This window comes from Crocuta crocuta, unplaced genomic scaffold (assembly GCF_008692635.1).
Source record: "Crocuta crocuta isolate KB4526 unplaced genomic scaffold, BGI_CrCroc_1.0 scaffold140, whole genome shotgun sequence".
Classification (NCBI taxonomy): Eukaryota; Metazoa; Chordata; class Mammalia; order Carnivora; family Hyaenidae; genus Crocuta; species Crocuta crocuta.
This window is the reverse complement of record NW_027527775.1, coordinates 4,209,258-4,225,925: the sequence shown is the minus strand read 5'-3', so window position 1 is coordinate 4,225,925 and position 16,668 is coordinate 4,209,258. Positions and strand designations below refer to the sequence as shown.

At 35.4% G+C, this 16,668-nt stretch overlaps 1 protein-coding gene across 3 annotated transcripts in view; it reads left to right on the top strand.

Annotated features, from left to right (window-relative positions):
- TUSC3 (tumor suppressor candidate 3) overlaps positions 1 to 16,668 on the top strand; it is a 250,951-nt gene that overhangs the window by 114,631 nt on the left and 119,652 nt on the right. For all 3 annotated transcript variants that reach the window (XM_077772704.1, XM_077772707.1, XM_077772697.1), the window contains exons 3-5: positions 3,494 to 3,611; positions 9,482 to 9,622; positions 13,932 to 14,072. In XM_077772704.1, coding sequence (XP_077628830.1) covers positions 3,494 to 3,611; positions 9,482 to 9,622; positions 13,932 to 14,072 — 400 coding nt within the window. The remainder of the gene's footprint in view (positions 1 to 3,493; positions 3,612 to 9,481; positions 9,623 to 13,931; positions 14,073 to 16,668) is intronic.

The window sequence follows — 16,668 nt, the reverse complement described above, 5'->3', positions numbered from 1 at the left end:
TACTGAGCACAGTACAGCCTCAGGCTGATCTTCGCAATCATCTGTTTTTGTACTATGGTCCAGTAAAAAGATGCCCTTAAGGTCTTTATGCTGAATGACCTCAGATTATAAAGCCCTGTTCATGTTGAGCCCTTTTAAATAAGTATTTTAATCACAGCAATATTATGTGCTCCTTGTTAATAATAAAAGAGAAAAAAGCCTAAAATGAACAACTAGTCTTTGCACTCATGTATTTGTATACTTGGCCACAGGCAATCACTCTTATTCCTTTGGGTTTTCTTCGTCTGTTGTTGTTTTCCTTTCATATATCTAAATGTTATAATAATATTTCATACTGCATACTTGATCTTGACTTTTCTTGCTATGATAGGTAAGGATTTAACTGATGTCTCCTTTACTTTTATAATTTCTTCTTTTATTATTTTATTAAATTTCTTCTTTTATTATTGTAACAGTAAATAGCATCCTTTTATTTTCTTGTCCATTAACTAGAGATGACGTGTCTTGATTCCCTAATTTGTCACATAAAGATTAACAAACACACCCTTTTTTGTCACTTTTCCTTCCCTTTTACCTACCAAGTCCTGTTAATTGTACTTTTGTGTTGTCAGAGTTGATAGCATTTACTTTCTATGCTATTCAAAATAATTAACCTTTCTCATTTCCAATTAATCAAAATTATGATACATTTAATTTGTGTTTTATTTAGACCTTTTATATTCATTTTCTTGTAGTTTTTCCTGGAGCCAATATGTCTTCCATACTATGCTCTTAGTATCTTCCAGCTTGTACTGATTCTAATGACTGCTTGAAATCTTTTCATTTTAAAGTCCAGTTATGTTGGGATGAGCACTGGGTGTTATATGGAAACCAACTTGACAATAAACTGTAAAAGAAAAGTCCAGATAAATTTCAGTTCTCATTTGTACTTCATAGATTCTTAGTTGGATCACTGCTTTCCTACACCTCTTCTACCCTTCCTACCTTAACCATAATTCTAATTTCCCTTTTCCGTTTCTTACAGTGTTTCTATCATGCTCTCAGGTTTTCTTATTGTTTCATTCATATGACCTTTTGACCATTTCCATCCTAAGTTAATTTCATGTTCCTTAGATTTCTGAGAACTTGGTTATTTCAAACTTGTTTGGTTTGATATGGAATTTTGCATTGAAAATAACATGCTCTGACAACTGAAGGAATTGTTCCATTATTTACCAGTATCTAGTGTTGCTAAATACTAGTCTAAGTCCAATCTCATTGTTTGTCATTGTTACATATTTTTCTTGTCAGACATTCTTTTTGTCTGTAATCTAAAATATTATAGTATGTCTGGGAGTTTGTCTTTTCCTATTCCTCTTATTCAGAACCTAGGAAATAATTTAGATTTGAAGAGTTAGACTCCTTTAATTGTATTATGTCTCCAGAAATATTTCCTCCATGCTCTCTTCTTTTTCTGGGTCTCCTCTGAAAGATGGAATTTTGGGGTTATAGCTCTAGGTCCCTTTCTCCCTCTTTTTCCCAATGTAGTCACCTGTGACTTTTTTATTTTGTATATTTTATTTTATCTTCTAATATTGGTATTTAATTTAAACAGTCATATTTTAAATTTTAAGTGCTGTCTTTTACTTTCTTTGTTCTTTTTCTATGATATTGCTCTGTTTGTGCATGTGCGCCTGCGTGTGTGTGTGTGTGTGGTGTGAATATTGTTGGAAGAAGCGTCTGCCATGGGCCCTGAGCATCCCTGCATTTTTTTACTGGTTATGCCAAGAAGGCAAAGGCTTGGCTGCTCTTAACCTGGACACTTTGTCAGGGTTATGTGTACAGTGAGAAGCCTTAAGGAATGAAATAATGTCTTCCTACTGAACAAAGCGCATTTATTTCATTTATTATAAAAACAGTAAGTGACTCAAACTCATTCCTCTCCTGTAACACAGTTAACTTTGTGTGCTGGCATTCATGAAGGACCCTTTGTGTCACTGGTAAGACTTGGGGGCCCGGGGAACTGATGCTAACAAGCATGAAGTAATAAAGTCCTTTGTGTCTGAGCCCCCTGTCTCATCTTTTCTGCCAGCATCCACGAAACAGTAACAGGGTAGCTTGTTAGCTTGTACATAAGATAAAAGCTCATGTCCTACAAAGTTCTTGACCCATTCCTCTGACTTTTTCTAAATATATTCAAGTTTCTCTTTAATGTGTTTGATACTTCTTTGAATTACCTGTTTCTTCAGGAATCTGTTTCATTTTTAGATCACGTCAGGTTTTCCTCAAACATAAGGTGATTTTTTTTTTCTTTTTTTGGGTAGTCCAGTCATTTAGCTGTAGAAAGACTAACATTGGGGGCTGGTTGGAAGTGGGGCAGAAGTTTGGGTCTTCTGTTCTGTGTAAAGAAATTTAATTATGAACTCTATTTTGAGTTCCATTTCTTATCTCTGGACTCCGCTGTTTCTTAACCGAGCACTTTTACTAACTCTTTCCTGCACTGCGGTCTCACTTTGTGATCGCACCCTCCTCCATCAAAACTTTGCCACTAGCTTTCTGTTTTCCAGGAACTTCATGAAATCTCTTTTCTGCTGTTGACTCTCTTCCAAGTCTTAATGTTCTGAAGAGATTATGCATTTTTATCTCTTCCATTTTGGGGAGAAGGAGGAGATAAACTCTTTTCTTAATTATATGGAGAAAACACACTTTTAAAAAATGCTTTAATGATCACTTGTCGCTTCTCATTTCTAGGACTGTGTATACATCCTTCTAGCAATGCCATGTCCTTCTAGTAATACTCCAACCGTGCAGTGACATAGAAAGTTTAGTATCTGGAAAATCAACAAAATGTCCAATAGAAATTAATTCAAAATAGGCATGAGCAATGTTCATAGAGGAGGGCTTATTTGTGGCATTCGGGTTGGCTACCAGAGAAGTTTTTGCTTACTTACAGTAATTTTGAATGCAAATGCATTTTTAGATAAACAGGGTATATAAAGATGCAGTATAACTACATTTACAATTTTTAAAAAATTCCTGTAATTTTTATCTCTGTTAAACTGAATTGCCAGTATTCTCAAGATTTGCTTTATGTTTTTTACTGAAAGTCATTCAAAGATTTAAATTATATATATTTTGGATTTGCCATAACCCTAGAATAAGAGTTGCCGCTTATTCGGGGGCCATGCCCGGCTTTCGGTTCACCCAGTTCTCATTACAGCTACTCAGCTCTGCCCTTATACAGCACAATCGCAGGCCCAGCAATATGTGAGTGAGTCAGTGACGCTGTGGTGCAGTAAGCCTTCGTGGACAAGAAAATATGACTCTTATATGGTTTTCACATATCATGGAATATTTCTTCTATTTTTTTACAACCATGTAAAAATATAAAATTAATGCTTGCAGTAGGTACAGAAATTAGCCAACCCATGTGTTAGAATTACCTGTTTTACTAACAGCTCTCTTAGTGCTTGAGGACTGACATGGTTTTTCTCTGCCCCATTGTTTTTATCAGGCAAGCTAATGAAGAATATCAAATACTGGCCAACTCCTGGCGCTATTCTTCTGCTTTCTGTAACAAACTCTTCTTCAGTATGGTGGACTATGATGAGGGGACGGATGTTTTCCAACAGGTAAAAGAGTTACATCTTATTTTGCTACTATACAGAATAGAGTTGGTTATGGTTGATACATTTTTGTTTGCCACGTAAAAATACAGTTCATTGAATAAGTTAATAAATACAGTAAGTAGTTATAATAAATCGTGTGATGTGATTAAGGTAATTTTAGCCAATACTATCTCTGTCAATGCAGTTTTTTTCTATTATTGTATATGGTAAACACATGTTTACTCTTTCATTACAGAGGAAGTATGTTTTTTCATGTATATAGTGGTAGTTTACATCCATTACTCTTATTTTGAAGTTAACTATTGGATTTAGGTGACGATACTTCGCACAAATTTATGAAATTTTATCTAAATTCAGNATATGGTAAACACATGTTTACTCTTTCATTACAGAGGAAGTATGTTTTTTCATGTATATAGTGGTAGTTTACATCCATTACTCTTATTTTGAAGTTAACTGTATTGGATTTAGGTGATGATACTTCTCACAAATTTATGAAATTTTATCTAAATTCAATGTAGTTTTTCCTTAACCCTCTCTTGTTTCAGTGTGACACATAAAGAGAATTTTACATGTAAAGTATTAATTATTTATTTAACAGTGTTCTCTGTTACGGACTGAGTTGTGTCCCTCCCAGATACACCATGTTGAAGCCATAACCCCAAAGTGACTATATTTGGAGATAGGGTCTTTAAGGCGATAATTAACATTAAATGAGATCATAAAATGGTACGCTAATTCAGTAGGATACTAATTCAGTGTCCTTATAAGAAGAAGAGACACCAGGAGAGTGTGTGCACGGAGGAGAGGCCACATAAGGACACTCCAAGAAGATGGCTCTCTGCAAATCAGCAAGAGAGGCCTCTTTAGGAACCAGTTCTACTGGTGTCTTAATCTTGGTCTTCTAGCCTGCAGAACTATAGGAAAACAGATTTCTGTTTTTAAGCCACCCAGTCCATGGTGTTGTGTTACAGCAACCCAGCAGACTAATACATTCTCATTTACGTAGTCTTCTCTGTAGAGCAAGGTGATGAATTGTGGCCTAAGGATACTAGTTGTCATCAATTTTGTCATGGTTGTTTCATCATCATTGCTAAACTCATGTTCCAAACACACTTTGAAATGCTTAATGTGTACGTGTATTCTTTCATTTAGCTTCATAGCAATCCAATGAGAAAAATTCTGTGATCTCCATTTCACAAGTAAGGAAATTAAGGTATAGAGATGTTGCTTAGCTAACTTTACAGAGTTAGTGTCATTTAGGCTAGAATTTGAGCTCTGCAGTCTGGCTCCCAGGGTTCTAGCTCTTAAGTATGCTGTTATCCTGCAGTTATTAATATTTTTATATTTATACTGCATGATCAGTGCCTTTCATATGTAAAACTTATGTTAGTACCTGGCATTGACTAGTTTGGTCTATTTTATTTTTCTCACATGTGACATTCTTTGGCTTAACAGTTTACCAGGTCATAGAAGAACATTTAGTTCTGTAAATAATCTAGCTCACTAATTATAAATGGGCCATTAGTTAAGTATTTTTGCTTGTTTGCTTCCAGATTGATTATTCATTCATCTTTGTCACTTTCTAGTTGAATGACAGAAATTCTCTTTTTACCTTCAATATCCCTTATTCTTAATCTTTCCTCTTCAAATTCTTTCTTTATTTCTTCTCCCATAAATTGATTTTGCCTTTTGGGATGTTTCTTTTTGTTCATCTATTCAGCAAATATTGACGGTCTCTAGAACAATGGATGGGTGAGAAACACATACATTGCTCTTCGCCATAAAGAGTGTACAGATCAAGGACCTGATAATAATAGTAATAATATAATGATAAAAACATAAGGACACCTGGGTGCCCCAGTAGGTTAAGCATCTGACTCTTGATTTCAGTGCAGGTCATGATCTCACGGTTTGTGAGTTTGAGCCCCCATGTTGGGCTACATTCTGACAGTGTGGAAGCTGCTTGGGATTCTCTCTTCTGTCTCTCTCTCTGCCCCTCACCTGCTCACTTCTACGCTCTCTCTGTCTCAAATAAATAAATAAACATTTAAAAAATACATATACACAGGTCTTCCTCAACTTATGATGGGGTTATGTCCCAGTAAACCCATTGTAAGTTGAAAATATACAAGTCAAAAATGCATTTTATACACCTAACTACCAAACCTCNTGGGCCATTAGTTAAGTATTTTTGCTTGTTTGCTTCCAGATTGATTATTCATTCATCTTTGTCACTTTCTAGTTGAATGACAGAAATTCTCTTTTTACCTTCAATATCCCTTATTCTTAATCTTTCCTCTTCAAATTCTTTCTTTATTTCTTCTCCCATAAATTGATTTTGCCTTTTGGGATGTTTCTTTTTGTTCATCTATTCAGCAAATATTGACGGTCTCTAGAACAATGGATGGGTGAGAAACACATACATTGCTCTTCGCCATAAAGAGTGTACAGATCAAGGACCTGATAATAATAGTAATAATATAATGATAAAAACATAAGGACACCTGGGTGCCCCAGTAGGTTAAGCATCTGACTCTTGATTTCAGTGCAGGTCATGATCTCACGGTTTGTGAGTTTGAGCCCCCATGTTGGGCTACATTCTGACAGTGTGGAAGCTGCTTGGGATTCTCTCTTCTGTCTCTCTCTCTGCCCCTCACCTGCTCACTTCTACGCTCTCTCGGTCTCAAATAAATAAATAAACATTTAAAAAATACATATACACAGGTCTTCCTCAACTTATGGGGTTATGTCCCAGTAAACCCATTGTAAGTTGAAAATANTTCTCTCTTCTGTCTCTCTCTCTGCCCCTCACCTGCTCACTTCTACGCTCTCTCTGTCTCAAATAAATAAATAAACATTTAAAAAATACATATACACAGGTCTTCCTCAACTTATGATGGGGTTATGTCCCAGTAAACCCATTGTAAGTTGAAAATATACAAGTCAAAAATGCATTTTATACACCTAACTACCAAACCTCATAGTTTTGCCTTACCTTAAATGTGGTCAGAACACTTACATTAGTCTACAGTTGACCAAAATCGTCTAACACAAAATCTATTTCATATTAAAGCGCTGAATATCATTGTAATTTATTGAATATGGTAGTGAAAGTGAAAAACAGGATGGTTGTATGGATACAGAATGGTTGTCAGTGTATCAGTTGTTTACCCTCATGATCGCATGGCTGAGAGCTGTGACTCACTGCTGTTGTCCAGCACAATGAGAGAGTATTGTATTGCATTATTTCCAGCCCAAAAAAAGATCCAAATTCAGAATTTGAACTACAGTTTCTAATGAACGTGTATTACTTTGTCACCATCGTAAGGTCAAAAAATTGTCAGTTGAACGATCATAAGTCACGGGCCATCTGTAATTTCAAATAACCTTAATGTTATTTATAGGTTTCCATAGAATCTCAGGAGAACTGACCTTAGAGATAATCAGCTGAAGTGCTGTTCACTAGTAGGAAATAGTTGTCCAGGTCTGATCTGATGGCTAGAGTAGAGGTATATATACCACATATATATTTGGTATTGATATATTGAACACAGTGGTTCTTCACTTGCATAATTACATATGTGTTCTCCTATTTTATTAAAACAGCCTTTCTTGGTCTTTATTTTTAAATAAATCTTTAATGGAAATACTATTTCATTTTTCTCCTAATTACTATAAGAAATGAAATCAGTAAAATACAATGGAACTGACATTGATCTCATTGATGAGGAACCAGTATGGTGTGGATGAGGACTGCAGCAAACCAGAGAGGGTAAAGTTGACCTCAGTGAGAGAGATACAGCTCATTAGAGCTCTTTTGAGCAAATGCAGGCCACATGTAGCTGGAGCTGTTTTCTTAAGCCGTCCCCAAATATGACTTTTATGTGAAAAATTTCTGTATTTAAAACATTGGCAACGAATTTGAACTCTGTGTGCTGAATACTGACTATATAGACTGCCAGTGTATAACCATATAGATATAACCACTGAATTATTTTGTATGCTTTAGACTTAAGGTTTTTTTTTTTTTATTAAGTTAGGCATACATATGAATGTTGACATCAAGACTGTGTTTAATTGAAAAAATTCCTCAAGTTAAGTTTTATTCAGCTGAATTCTGAATATAGAACTGCTTTGTCTTTTCTAAAACCTAGCCCCTTGCTTAGTAGTAAGAGTTATTTTAAAATGCATAATTGTGACAGTTAATGATTTTCATGGGTAATTTTAATCTAAAAATTAGGGAAGTGCACATTTTGCTTGAGAACTACTAAAGATGTTCAGTGCCATGTTTCTTTTCTCACTAACTGTTGAGCTGCATTTTGTTGAAGTGCTCTCTCTAAACTGACATTTTAAAACACTTTGCTGTCTGAAGATCATATTAACTCGAGTGCTGAAACTTGGCAATTCCTGGTCTGTTGGGGACTTGTTGGGAAAGTAATTTCAGTCATATGTGATTACTGCGTAATGCTTGTGGCTACGTGACTCATGACAGACCAGCCAGTTAATGACAATGGTGTTTTACAAGCACTTGTGGACTAGCAATAAGATTAGTGTTGTATTCTGCTTTGTGTAGCCTTGGGAAATTGGTACGTTTTAATGAAGATGAAAGCTTTGAATTATATGATCTTTTTAAACTCTGTAATGTTTAGATACGAAACCTAAGTAGGAGTTTTCTGATTGTTCCAATGCAGAGACTTTCTGTTTGTAATCTCTTATTTACACGTTGGCTGTCGCTATCTCTTGTAAACCTGTCATAGAAACACAAACACGTCTGGAGTGGGAAAAAGCACAGAGAAGAAAGCAGCTGGTGATTGTTATGTGCATTTTCACCAGCATTACTGACGTCCACAACGTGCCCACCGCTGGTAGTGCTGACATCTTTACTTTGATGTCAGCTGCCATGATGATTTCTGCTTTTTCATTCTCGGTATGGGAAGTGCTGAGCTGTATGGCAAATCAAGGCCCAAAATGTCTTGGCCTTCTGTTTGAGACATTTTTCTTAATTCCAGAGCAGTGAGAATTTAATTATAGAATTTTTATAACTTGTTACTCAATGCAAATTAACCTACATTTGTTTTAGATATTGTATGCTTAATAAGCACCATTTATATTAAAGTAGTGTTCTGCTCAATAGCTTTTCAAATGGAATTGCCTTTAGAAAACCATTGTGAGATATAACCATTTTATTTTTTAAAAATTTTTAACGTTTTTTATTTATTTCTGAGAGAGAGAGACAGCATGAGCAGCGGAGGGTCAGAGAGAGAGGGAGACACAGAATCTGAAGCAGGCTCCAGGCTCTGAGCTAGCTGGCAGCACAGAGCCCGATGCGGGGTTCGAACCCACGAACCGTGAGATCATGAGCCACCCAGGCGCCCCAGAGATATAACCATTTTAAGACAGTTGAGTTAATAGAGAAGTTGAATAGAAAAAGACTGTCATTGTGGATTTCTCCTATAGTCTGGTAAATTTGAGTTGTTGACAACAAAAATCTTCGTTTCTGATATGATCATCATTTTTAAAAAGTGTAAATTTTTAGTAGAGAATTTACATTAAGAATTTGACATTAATTCTATTATGCATTTATAATTTTCATCAAATACCAGTATTTTCCTTTTAATAACTGCTTAAATGAAATCCTACGTTAAATGTGAAGGTTCAGAGAACCTAGCAGAATTCACAAGTTCTTTTTCGGTCAATAGCACATTGCAATGAATAAATACAATAATTGAGTTCTGGAAATCCACTTGGGTCTTCAGAATAAATGCTCAAAACTCATGCAGAAAAAAAAACACCCCATAAAATGTTAGATGAATGATAGATAAAGATTGCTGGAATATTATATTTAGTATTTTTTATCTCATGTTTTACAGCTCAACATGAACTCTGCTCCCACGTTCATGCATTTTCCTCCAAAAGGCAGACCCAAGAGGGCTGATACTTTTGACCTTCAAAGAATTGGATTTGCAGCTGAACAACTAGCCAAGTGGATTGCTGACAGAACGGATGTTCATGTATGTTTTTATTCCCTGCAGTTTTAATAATAGGCTAATTAGTTTGTTTTGTTAGAACACTGTAACAAAATTTTTAAAATTACTGTGTACAACATCTTTTCTTGCTTAGAGAAAACTGTCTGATAGTTGTACACTGAACTCTGAGTTAGGTGAATTTAAATGGGCTTTTAGAATAATGGTATATTGATATTTTAAGAACCATTAAAAAGTACATGAGATACACACAAAGTAATTTCAGAAGCTAAAATATATATGCAATATTGTTCAAAGGAATTAGTTAAGGAATCTAATTAAAAAGACGTGTAATTTTTATTTAGCTTTTGGGCAAGTAAAAATGATACACTTTATAGGAGCCATGTGAGAAAATACTCATATATGCTGTTCTTGGGACTGTGGAGTAACCATTCTAAGTGTGTGTGTAATGTCTTTAAGTAATTTAACTCTTAACAGTTCCACTTCTTAACCTAAGGACATAATTAGGGATGATTCAAATACTTAACTGTAGAAATTTTCATTTATTTATTCATTCATTCATTTATTTATGTTTTTGTGCATGTATTTTTTTAGAAATTTTTTCAGTAACATTCACTATAGTAGAAAAAAGTTGGCAATATGTTATATGCTTAAAGATAGACTAGTTAAATGTAGAATTGACAACAGTGGTCCTCAAGTACATATGACATAGAAGCTCAAAGTGTAGGTCAGACAAATAATATTTATTGTATTATCTATAATTTTGTCTTAAACTATAAATAGGAGTGGATATGTAGACCGTTTATTCAGAAAGTAAACAAACCAGAATCTTGATGGTAGTTAATGTCTATGTGGTGGGCTTAATTAAGGCTGCTTTATTCACAGTTCTTACCAGAATTTTCTAGAGTGAACAATCACAACCAGCAACTTTAATGTACATTTCTTCTAAAATATATAATTTTACCATAAGGTGTAAACACATTTATTCTTAGACAAGATGGGTGTTACATCATAGGTTTTGATGATAGTTTGGCAACTAACCCCATTTCTTAACTCCTCTCATTTTAAAAAATGTTTTGGCAAATACTCAGTTCTGCAACAGCATCATCATTTAGTTTGTACAAGATACTAAGGATAATATTGAAAAAGTACTATTAATTCTTTACAAGATTACTGAATTTTACTCAGAAATGATTCTATTGATCATACCTACACATTAAGTTACTTGATAAATATACTTTTGTTAAATAATCTATTTGAGGGGTGCCTGGGTGGCTTAGTTGGTTAAGCATCCGACTCTTGATTTTGGCTCAGGGCATGATCCCACGGTCGTGGGACTGAGCCCCACTTCAGGCTCCATGCTAAGTGTGGAGCCTACTTAAGATTCTTTCTTTCCCTCTCTCTATGCCCCTGCCCTGCTTGCTCACACTCAACTCTCTTCTCTCTCTCAAAAAATCAAAATAAAATGAAACCTATTTGGAAATGATTTCAACAGTTAAAAAGTTTCACACATGAAAATAATACAAATGGTACCAATGTATACCTTTATCAACTTGACCCGTACTTAACATTTTACCCCTTCTGCCTTGCTGTTCTATTCTCTCCTACTCCCATCTTTGTACACACATACTCCATAGATACACACAATTTTTTTCTGAAGGTGAACTGCACTTTCTGAGAAATAGGAACAGTATAGATATCACCTTCAAATGTTTACATTGATGTAATATTTTTATCTGAGCTACGGGCCATATTCTGGTCTCCCACTTGATACAATTGACCTAATAATATCCTATGGTAACATTTTATTGCCTTTACTCTAATAGTCTAGAGTTAAGTATAGCATTTAGTTGTCCAGATTTTTTTTACCTTCTTTTAATCCAGAATATTTCCATAACCCATCTTTGTCTTTTAAGTACATTGACCTTTTGAATCCTTTTCCATTTTTTAAATAGAATGATCCTCTTGTGATATGCTCAATGTTTGTTTATTTTTTCTGATACTTGTTTATGATAGGATTCTACTTAGGCACTCTCAAACACAATACTACACAGCACCACATGGGTCATTTTTTGTTCTAATGATATCGTTACACACAGGATATCTTTCTGACCCTCACTGATGATGTTGAGTTCTGGTCAAGGTTTTTCCTTTTCTCCACTGTATAATTACTGTCTCCCTCTTCTCTTTTGTTGTTAGTAAGCTGTGTGGAGGCATCTTAAGATTAAAGAAATATCCTGCTCTTCATCACATTTTTCTCCTAGATCTAGCACTGGTAATGTTGCTCTGATTCAGCTTTTACTATGATGTTTGCAAAATGATGATGTCCCTCCATATTTCTAGTTGGCCTTCAGCATTCTCCTGTGAGCAAGAATCCTCCCCTCCTATCAGTCAGTCAGTCTGTCATTGGTAGGGACTCCTAAGTTGCATTTTTTTCTACAGTGGTTTGTGAGTTATTACTATACTTAAATGTTTTGGTGCTAAAATTGTTCTAGATTTGACCAATGGGATCTTCTTATGCTGACTCTTATGTCTATGTGACATCTCTCTATCATTTTCTTTTAACCAGTTTCTTATTTTACTGACATAACCATATATTTCAGCCTATCTACCTAATTTGTCCTGTGTGGCACTCAATTAGCCATCTCTCCTCAGAGTGTTCATTCTTTTAGTGAGAAATGTTATTAGAACCAAGATCTTTAGATAATTTGAAGTCACAATTTCATAGAAATGCATTCTACTTTTTAAAAATAGTTTTTATGCTTGGGGTGTATGGGTAGCTCTGTTGCTTGGCGTCCTGCTTTGGCTCAGGTCATGATCTCATGGTTTGTGAGTTTGGGCCCCCCATTGGATTCTCTGCTGACAGATCAGAGCCTGTAGTCTGCTTCCCATTTTGTGTCTCCTTTCTCTAACTTGTCCCGACTCTCTCTCTCTCTCTCTCTCTCTTATTCTCTCTCAAAAGTAAATAATAAACATTAAAAAAATTTTACGAAATAGCTTTTATGCTTTAGTGGACACCATGAAGAAAATGAAAAGCCATGGAAGGGAAGAAAATACTTGGAAATCATTTTTTGATAAAGGACTTAATATAGTATGTATATAGGAATCTTATAACCCAGTAATAAAAAGACAACCCAATTACAAATGGACAAAAATCTGAATAGACACTTCTATAAAGAAAATATGCAAATGGTTAATAAGTACATGAAAAGTTGCTCAGCATTATTAGTCATCAGAAACATGCAAATCAAACCTGCAGGTATATAGTACCTCACACCCACTAGGTTGGCTAGAATCAGTAGTGAGATAATATATTGGCAAGGAAGTGGAGAAATCCAGCTTCTCATTTACCCCCAGTGGGAATGTAAAGTGGTGAAGCCACTGAGGGAAACAGTCTGTCAGCTCTTCAAATCAAGAAACATAGCTTTACCATTATCACCCATCAATTCTACCCTTAAGTATGTACCCAAGATAAATGAGAATATGTGCCCACATAAAATCTTGTCCAAGAATGTTCATGGCAGCAGTATTCACAAGGCCATAAAGTGGAAACAACCCAAATGCCTATCAACTGATTAATGGATATCACATTGTGGTGTATTTGTACAATGGAGTATTCAGTCATAAAAATGAATGAAGTACTGAAACATGTTACAAGAAGAACTTGAAAATATCATGCTAAGTGGAAGAAGCCAGTTACAGAAGACTACATTTTATTATGAAAAATCCAGTATAAGGGACATCTGTACAGACAGAAAGTAGATTCTTTGTTGCTTAGGTTTGGAGGGTGAAGGAAATAAGAGGAGTTTTGCTAAAGGGTTTCCATTTGACCTAATTGGAATACTCTGATACTGACTTTGGTGATGGTTATCCAATCCCTTGAATATACTAAAAACCATTGAATTATACACTGGGTGAATTGTATGGTATGTGTATTATATCTTGGTAAAAATATTTTTAAAAATCTTAAAATGTTGAAGATGATAAAATGCCCCAATTTGGAATAATACATGTATTACACCCCTGTCTCATCTCTACCCCGTACTGGCTGATCCCACCTTCCATAGGTGAAACACAGCAATTCTGGGTTGAATGTAAGTCATGTTTGCATATGTCAACTATATTCATCCAAAGCAAGTCTTTTTCCATAGCCATGATGGTAGAAGCCATTCATTTTCGATTTCTAAAGAGTAAAGGGAGTGTTAGTTCTACATGTGACAAGTAGGGTTCCATCTTCCTAAAGTTTGGTGTTGAAAATTGGAAGGACTAGAATATGGTCACGAGAAAAACACTTTTACTTTATTCAGCTCTTAAAAAGTTTGTTGCATGTTTGCAGATTCGAGTCTTCAGACCACCTAACTACTCCGGCACCATTGCCTTGGCCCTGTTAGTGTCTCTCGTTGGCGGTTTGCTCTATTTAAGAAGAAACAACTTGGAATTCATCTATAACAAGACTGGTTGGGCCATGGTATCTCTGGTATGTTATTATTACACTGTGCTTTTTCCTAATTTCTTTGTATAATATTGTAAGTTGTATGGTTGTTGATTTTCAACAAAGGTGTTGAAGTCATTCAATAAGAAAAGAATAGTCTTCAACAAATTATGCTGGAACAGTGAAATACCTCATGTAAATAATGAACCAGAACCCTTAGCTCACACCACATATAAAATTACTCAAAATGGATTATACTTCCATATGTAAAAGCTTTTAAATCTTCCAGAAGAGCACAAAATCTTTATCACACAAAAAACATGAACCATGGAGGAAACGTTAATAAATACCACTCACTGAAGATTTAAAAATTTGCTCTTCAAAAGATACTGGTAACATAATGAAAAGGCAATCCAGAGAAGATATTTGGAAAATATATGTGTATGGGATATGTATCTAGTATATGTAAAAAATTACTTCTACTCAAAAGACAGAAATCATGGTTTTAAAAAACAGGCAATCTATAGGTGAGATGGCATATATGCATGCTAACCTTTCTCTCCCACTGAAGAACTATAAACCTGGAGAGAATGCATAGCTCATCAGGTATTTGGTGTTTCTAAAAAGTAAACGTTAGCAAATTGATCAGGTAAATATGCCAGTTTAGATGACAATTACTAACTAAAAACGTATCAGTCTTTTGGTTTTCCTTGAGTTGAATTTGGGCGATTTGGAACAGACATGTATGTAGAGATAACTCTAATGGATTCTTTTTTTGGGGGGGGCGGGGTTTGTTTTTTGTTTTTTTTGTTTTTTCCTATTCTCTTGCTTCCCAATCCTCAGGCAGTCCTGTGGCAGGACAGTAGAGGCAGTGAAAGCAGTTGGCAGTGGGAAACTGTAGAAGCCAAACTCTTAATGAGAGGAAACTTTCTCACGATGTCAGAATGTGTAGAACTGTACACCGAAGAATGAAAAGCCAATTTTATTGTTTAATACTTCAGAAAATCAATAGGCAAAATATTTGAGATGATGCTTGATTAAAGAGACTAGAAAAGGGCAGAGAAGCACATCAGTTGTTCAGCAGGCCAGTTAAATGGTAATGAACCCAAATCTTCTGGCCTGCATGTTATTGTGGTCCAATAAAAGTTTCCATTTTGTATACTGATACATATCCTGAAAGCCACATAAGCAAAGTGATAGGGCCCTATTAAAGAAAGTATTGAATGTAGAAGCCTCTATTTTAGGGTTATTGATTGATTAATTAATTAGTTTGAGTGATGTAGGCAAAATTCCCATGTTCTGCACTGTGGGGATAAATAGAGAAGGAGGTTATAGTCTTCCACTGCTGACTGTTGAATAGCCATCCTAATCCCTCCTCAATTTGAGACATTACTAAAAGGTTAAAACCTTGAAGGATATGAAAGGCCTTTGTGGGGACCTCTTTGTGGAGACCAAGATATCCGTGTTGTAAAATGAAGGTGTACAATTGGAAGAAAGGGGAAGGTGGCTTGGTTAAACATGTAGCACAAATAAGATGTACCCTTTTGGAAAATTGCTACTTTGAGACCCCAGACTGCTGAGTAAAACACTGTATAAATCTAGAAACGAAGTAGAATTTTTGTTGGTTTGTTTCTTTGCAACCTACAAGGAAAATACTTCCCTGTCCCACCCCCAGCTTTACTGAGGCATAATTGATATATACACTGTGTGAAAGTTGAGGGAATATAACTTGATTTGATACCTGTATATATTACAAAATGTTTACCATAATAAGGTTAATACTTCTATCACCTTGTATAATTACCTTTTTGTGTGTGTATGGTGAGGACATTTAAGATTTACTCTCTTAGAAATTACCTATAGTCGGGGCGCCTGGATGGCTCAGTTGGTTAAGCGACCGACTTCGGCTCATGTCATGATCTCACAGTTCGTGGGTTCGAGCCCCGCATTGGGCTCTGTGCTGACAGTTAGCTCAGAGCTTGGAGTCTGTTTCAGATTCTGTGTCTCCTTCTCTCTCTGACCCGCCCCTGTTCCCGCTGTCTCTCTCAGAAATAAATAAAAACATTAAAAAAAATTTTTTTTAAAAGAAATTACTATAGTCACAGTGTTATAAATGATAACCCTGGAACTTACAAATTTTATAACTGGAAATCTGTACCCTTTGACCAACATCTCCCTGTTTTCTCCACCTTACAGCCCCTGAAAATCACCATTCTACTCTCCCTTTTTTTAGATTTTACATACAAGGGAGATCATACAGTGTTAGCCTTTCTCTGTCTGACTTCTTTCACTTGGCATTATGCTCTCCAAGGCCATCCATGTGTTGCCAATGGCATGATTTTTTAAAAATGACTGAAATGTGATATACATATCACATTTGATTTATCCATTAATCTAACAATGAACACTTAAGTTGTTTCTGTGCCTTGACTGTTGTGTATAATGATGTAGTAAAAATGGGGATGCAGATCTCTCTTCAAGATAAAAATATGATTGCCTTGAGAAATACACCAAGAAGTGAGATTGCTGGATAATATGGTAGTTGTATTTTTAAGTTTTTGAGGAACCTCCTCCATACTGTTTTCCATAGTGGCTGTACTTTTTACATTCCTACCAACAGAGCATTTCTACATCCCTGCCA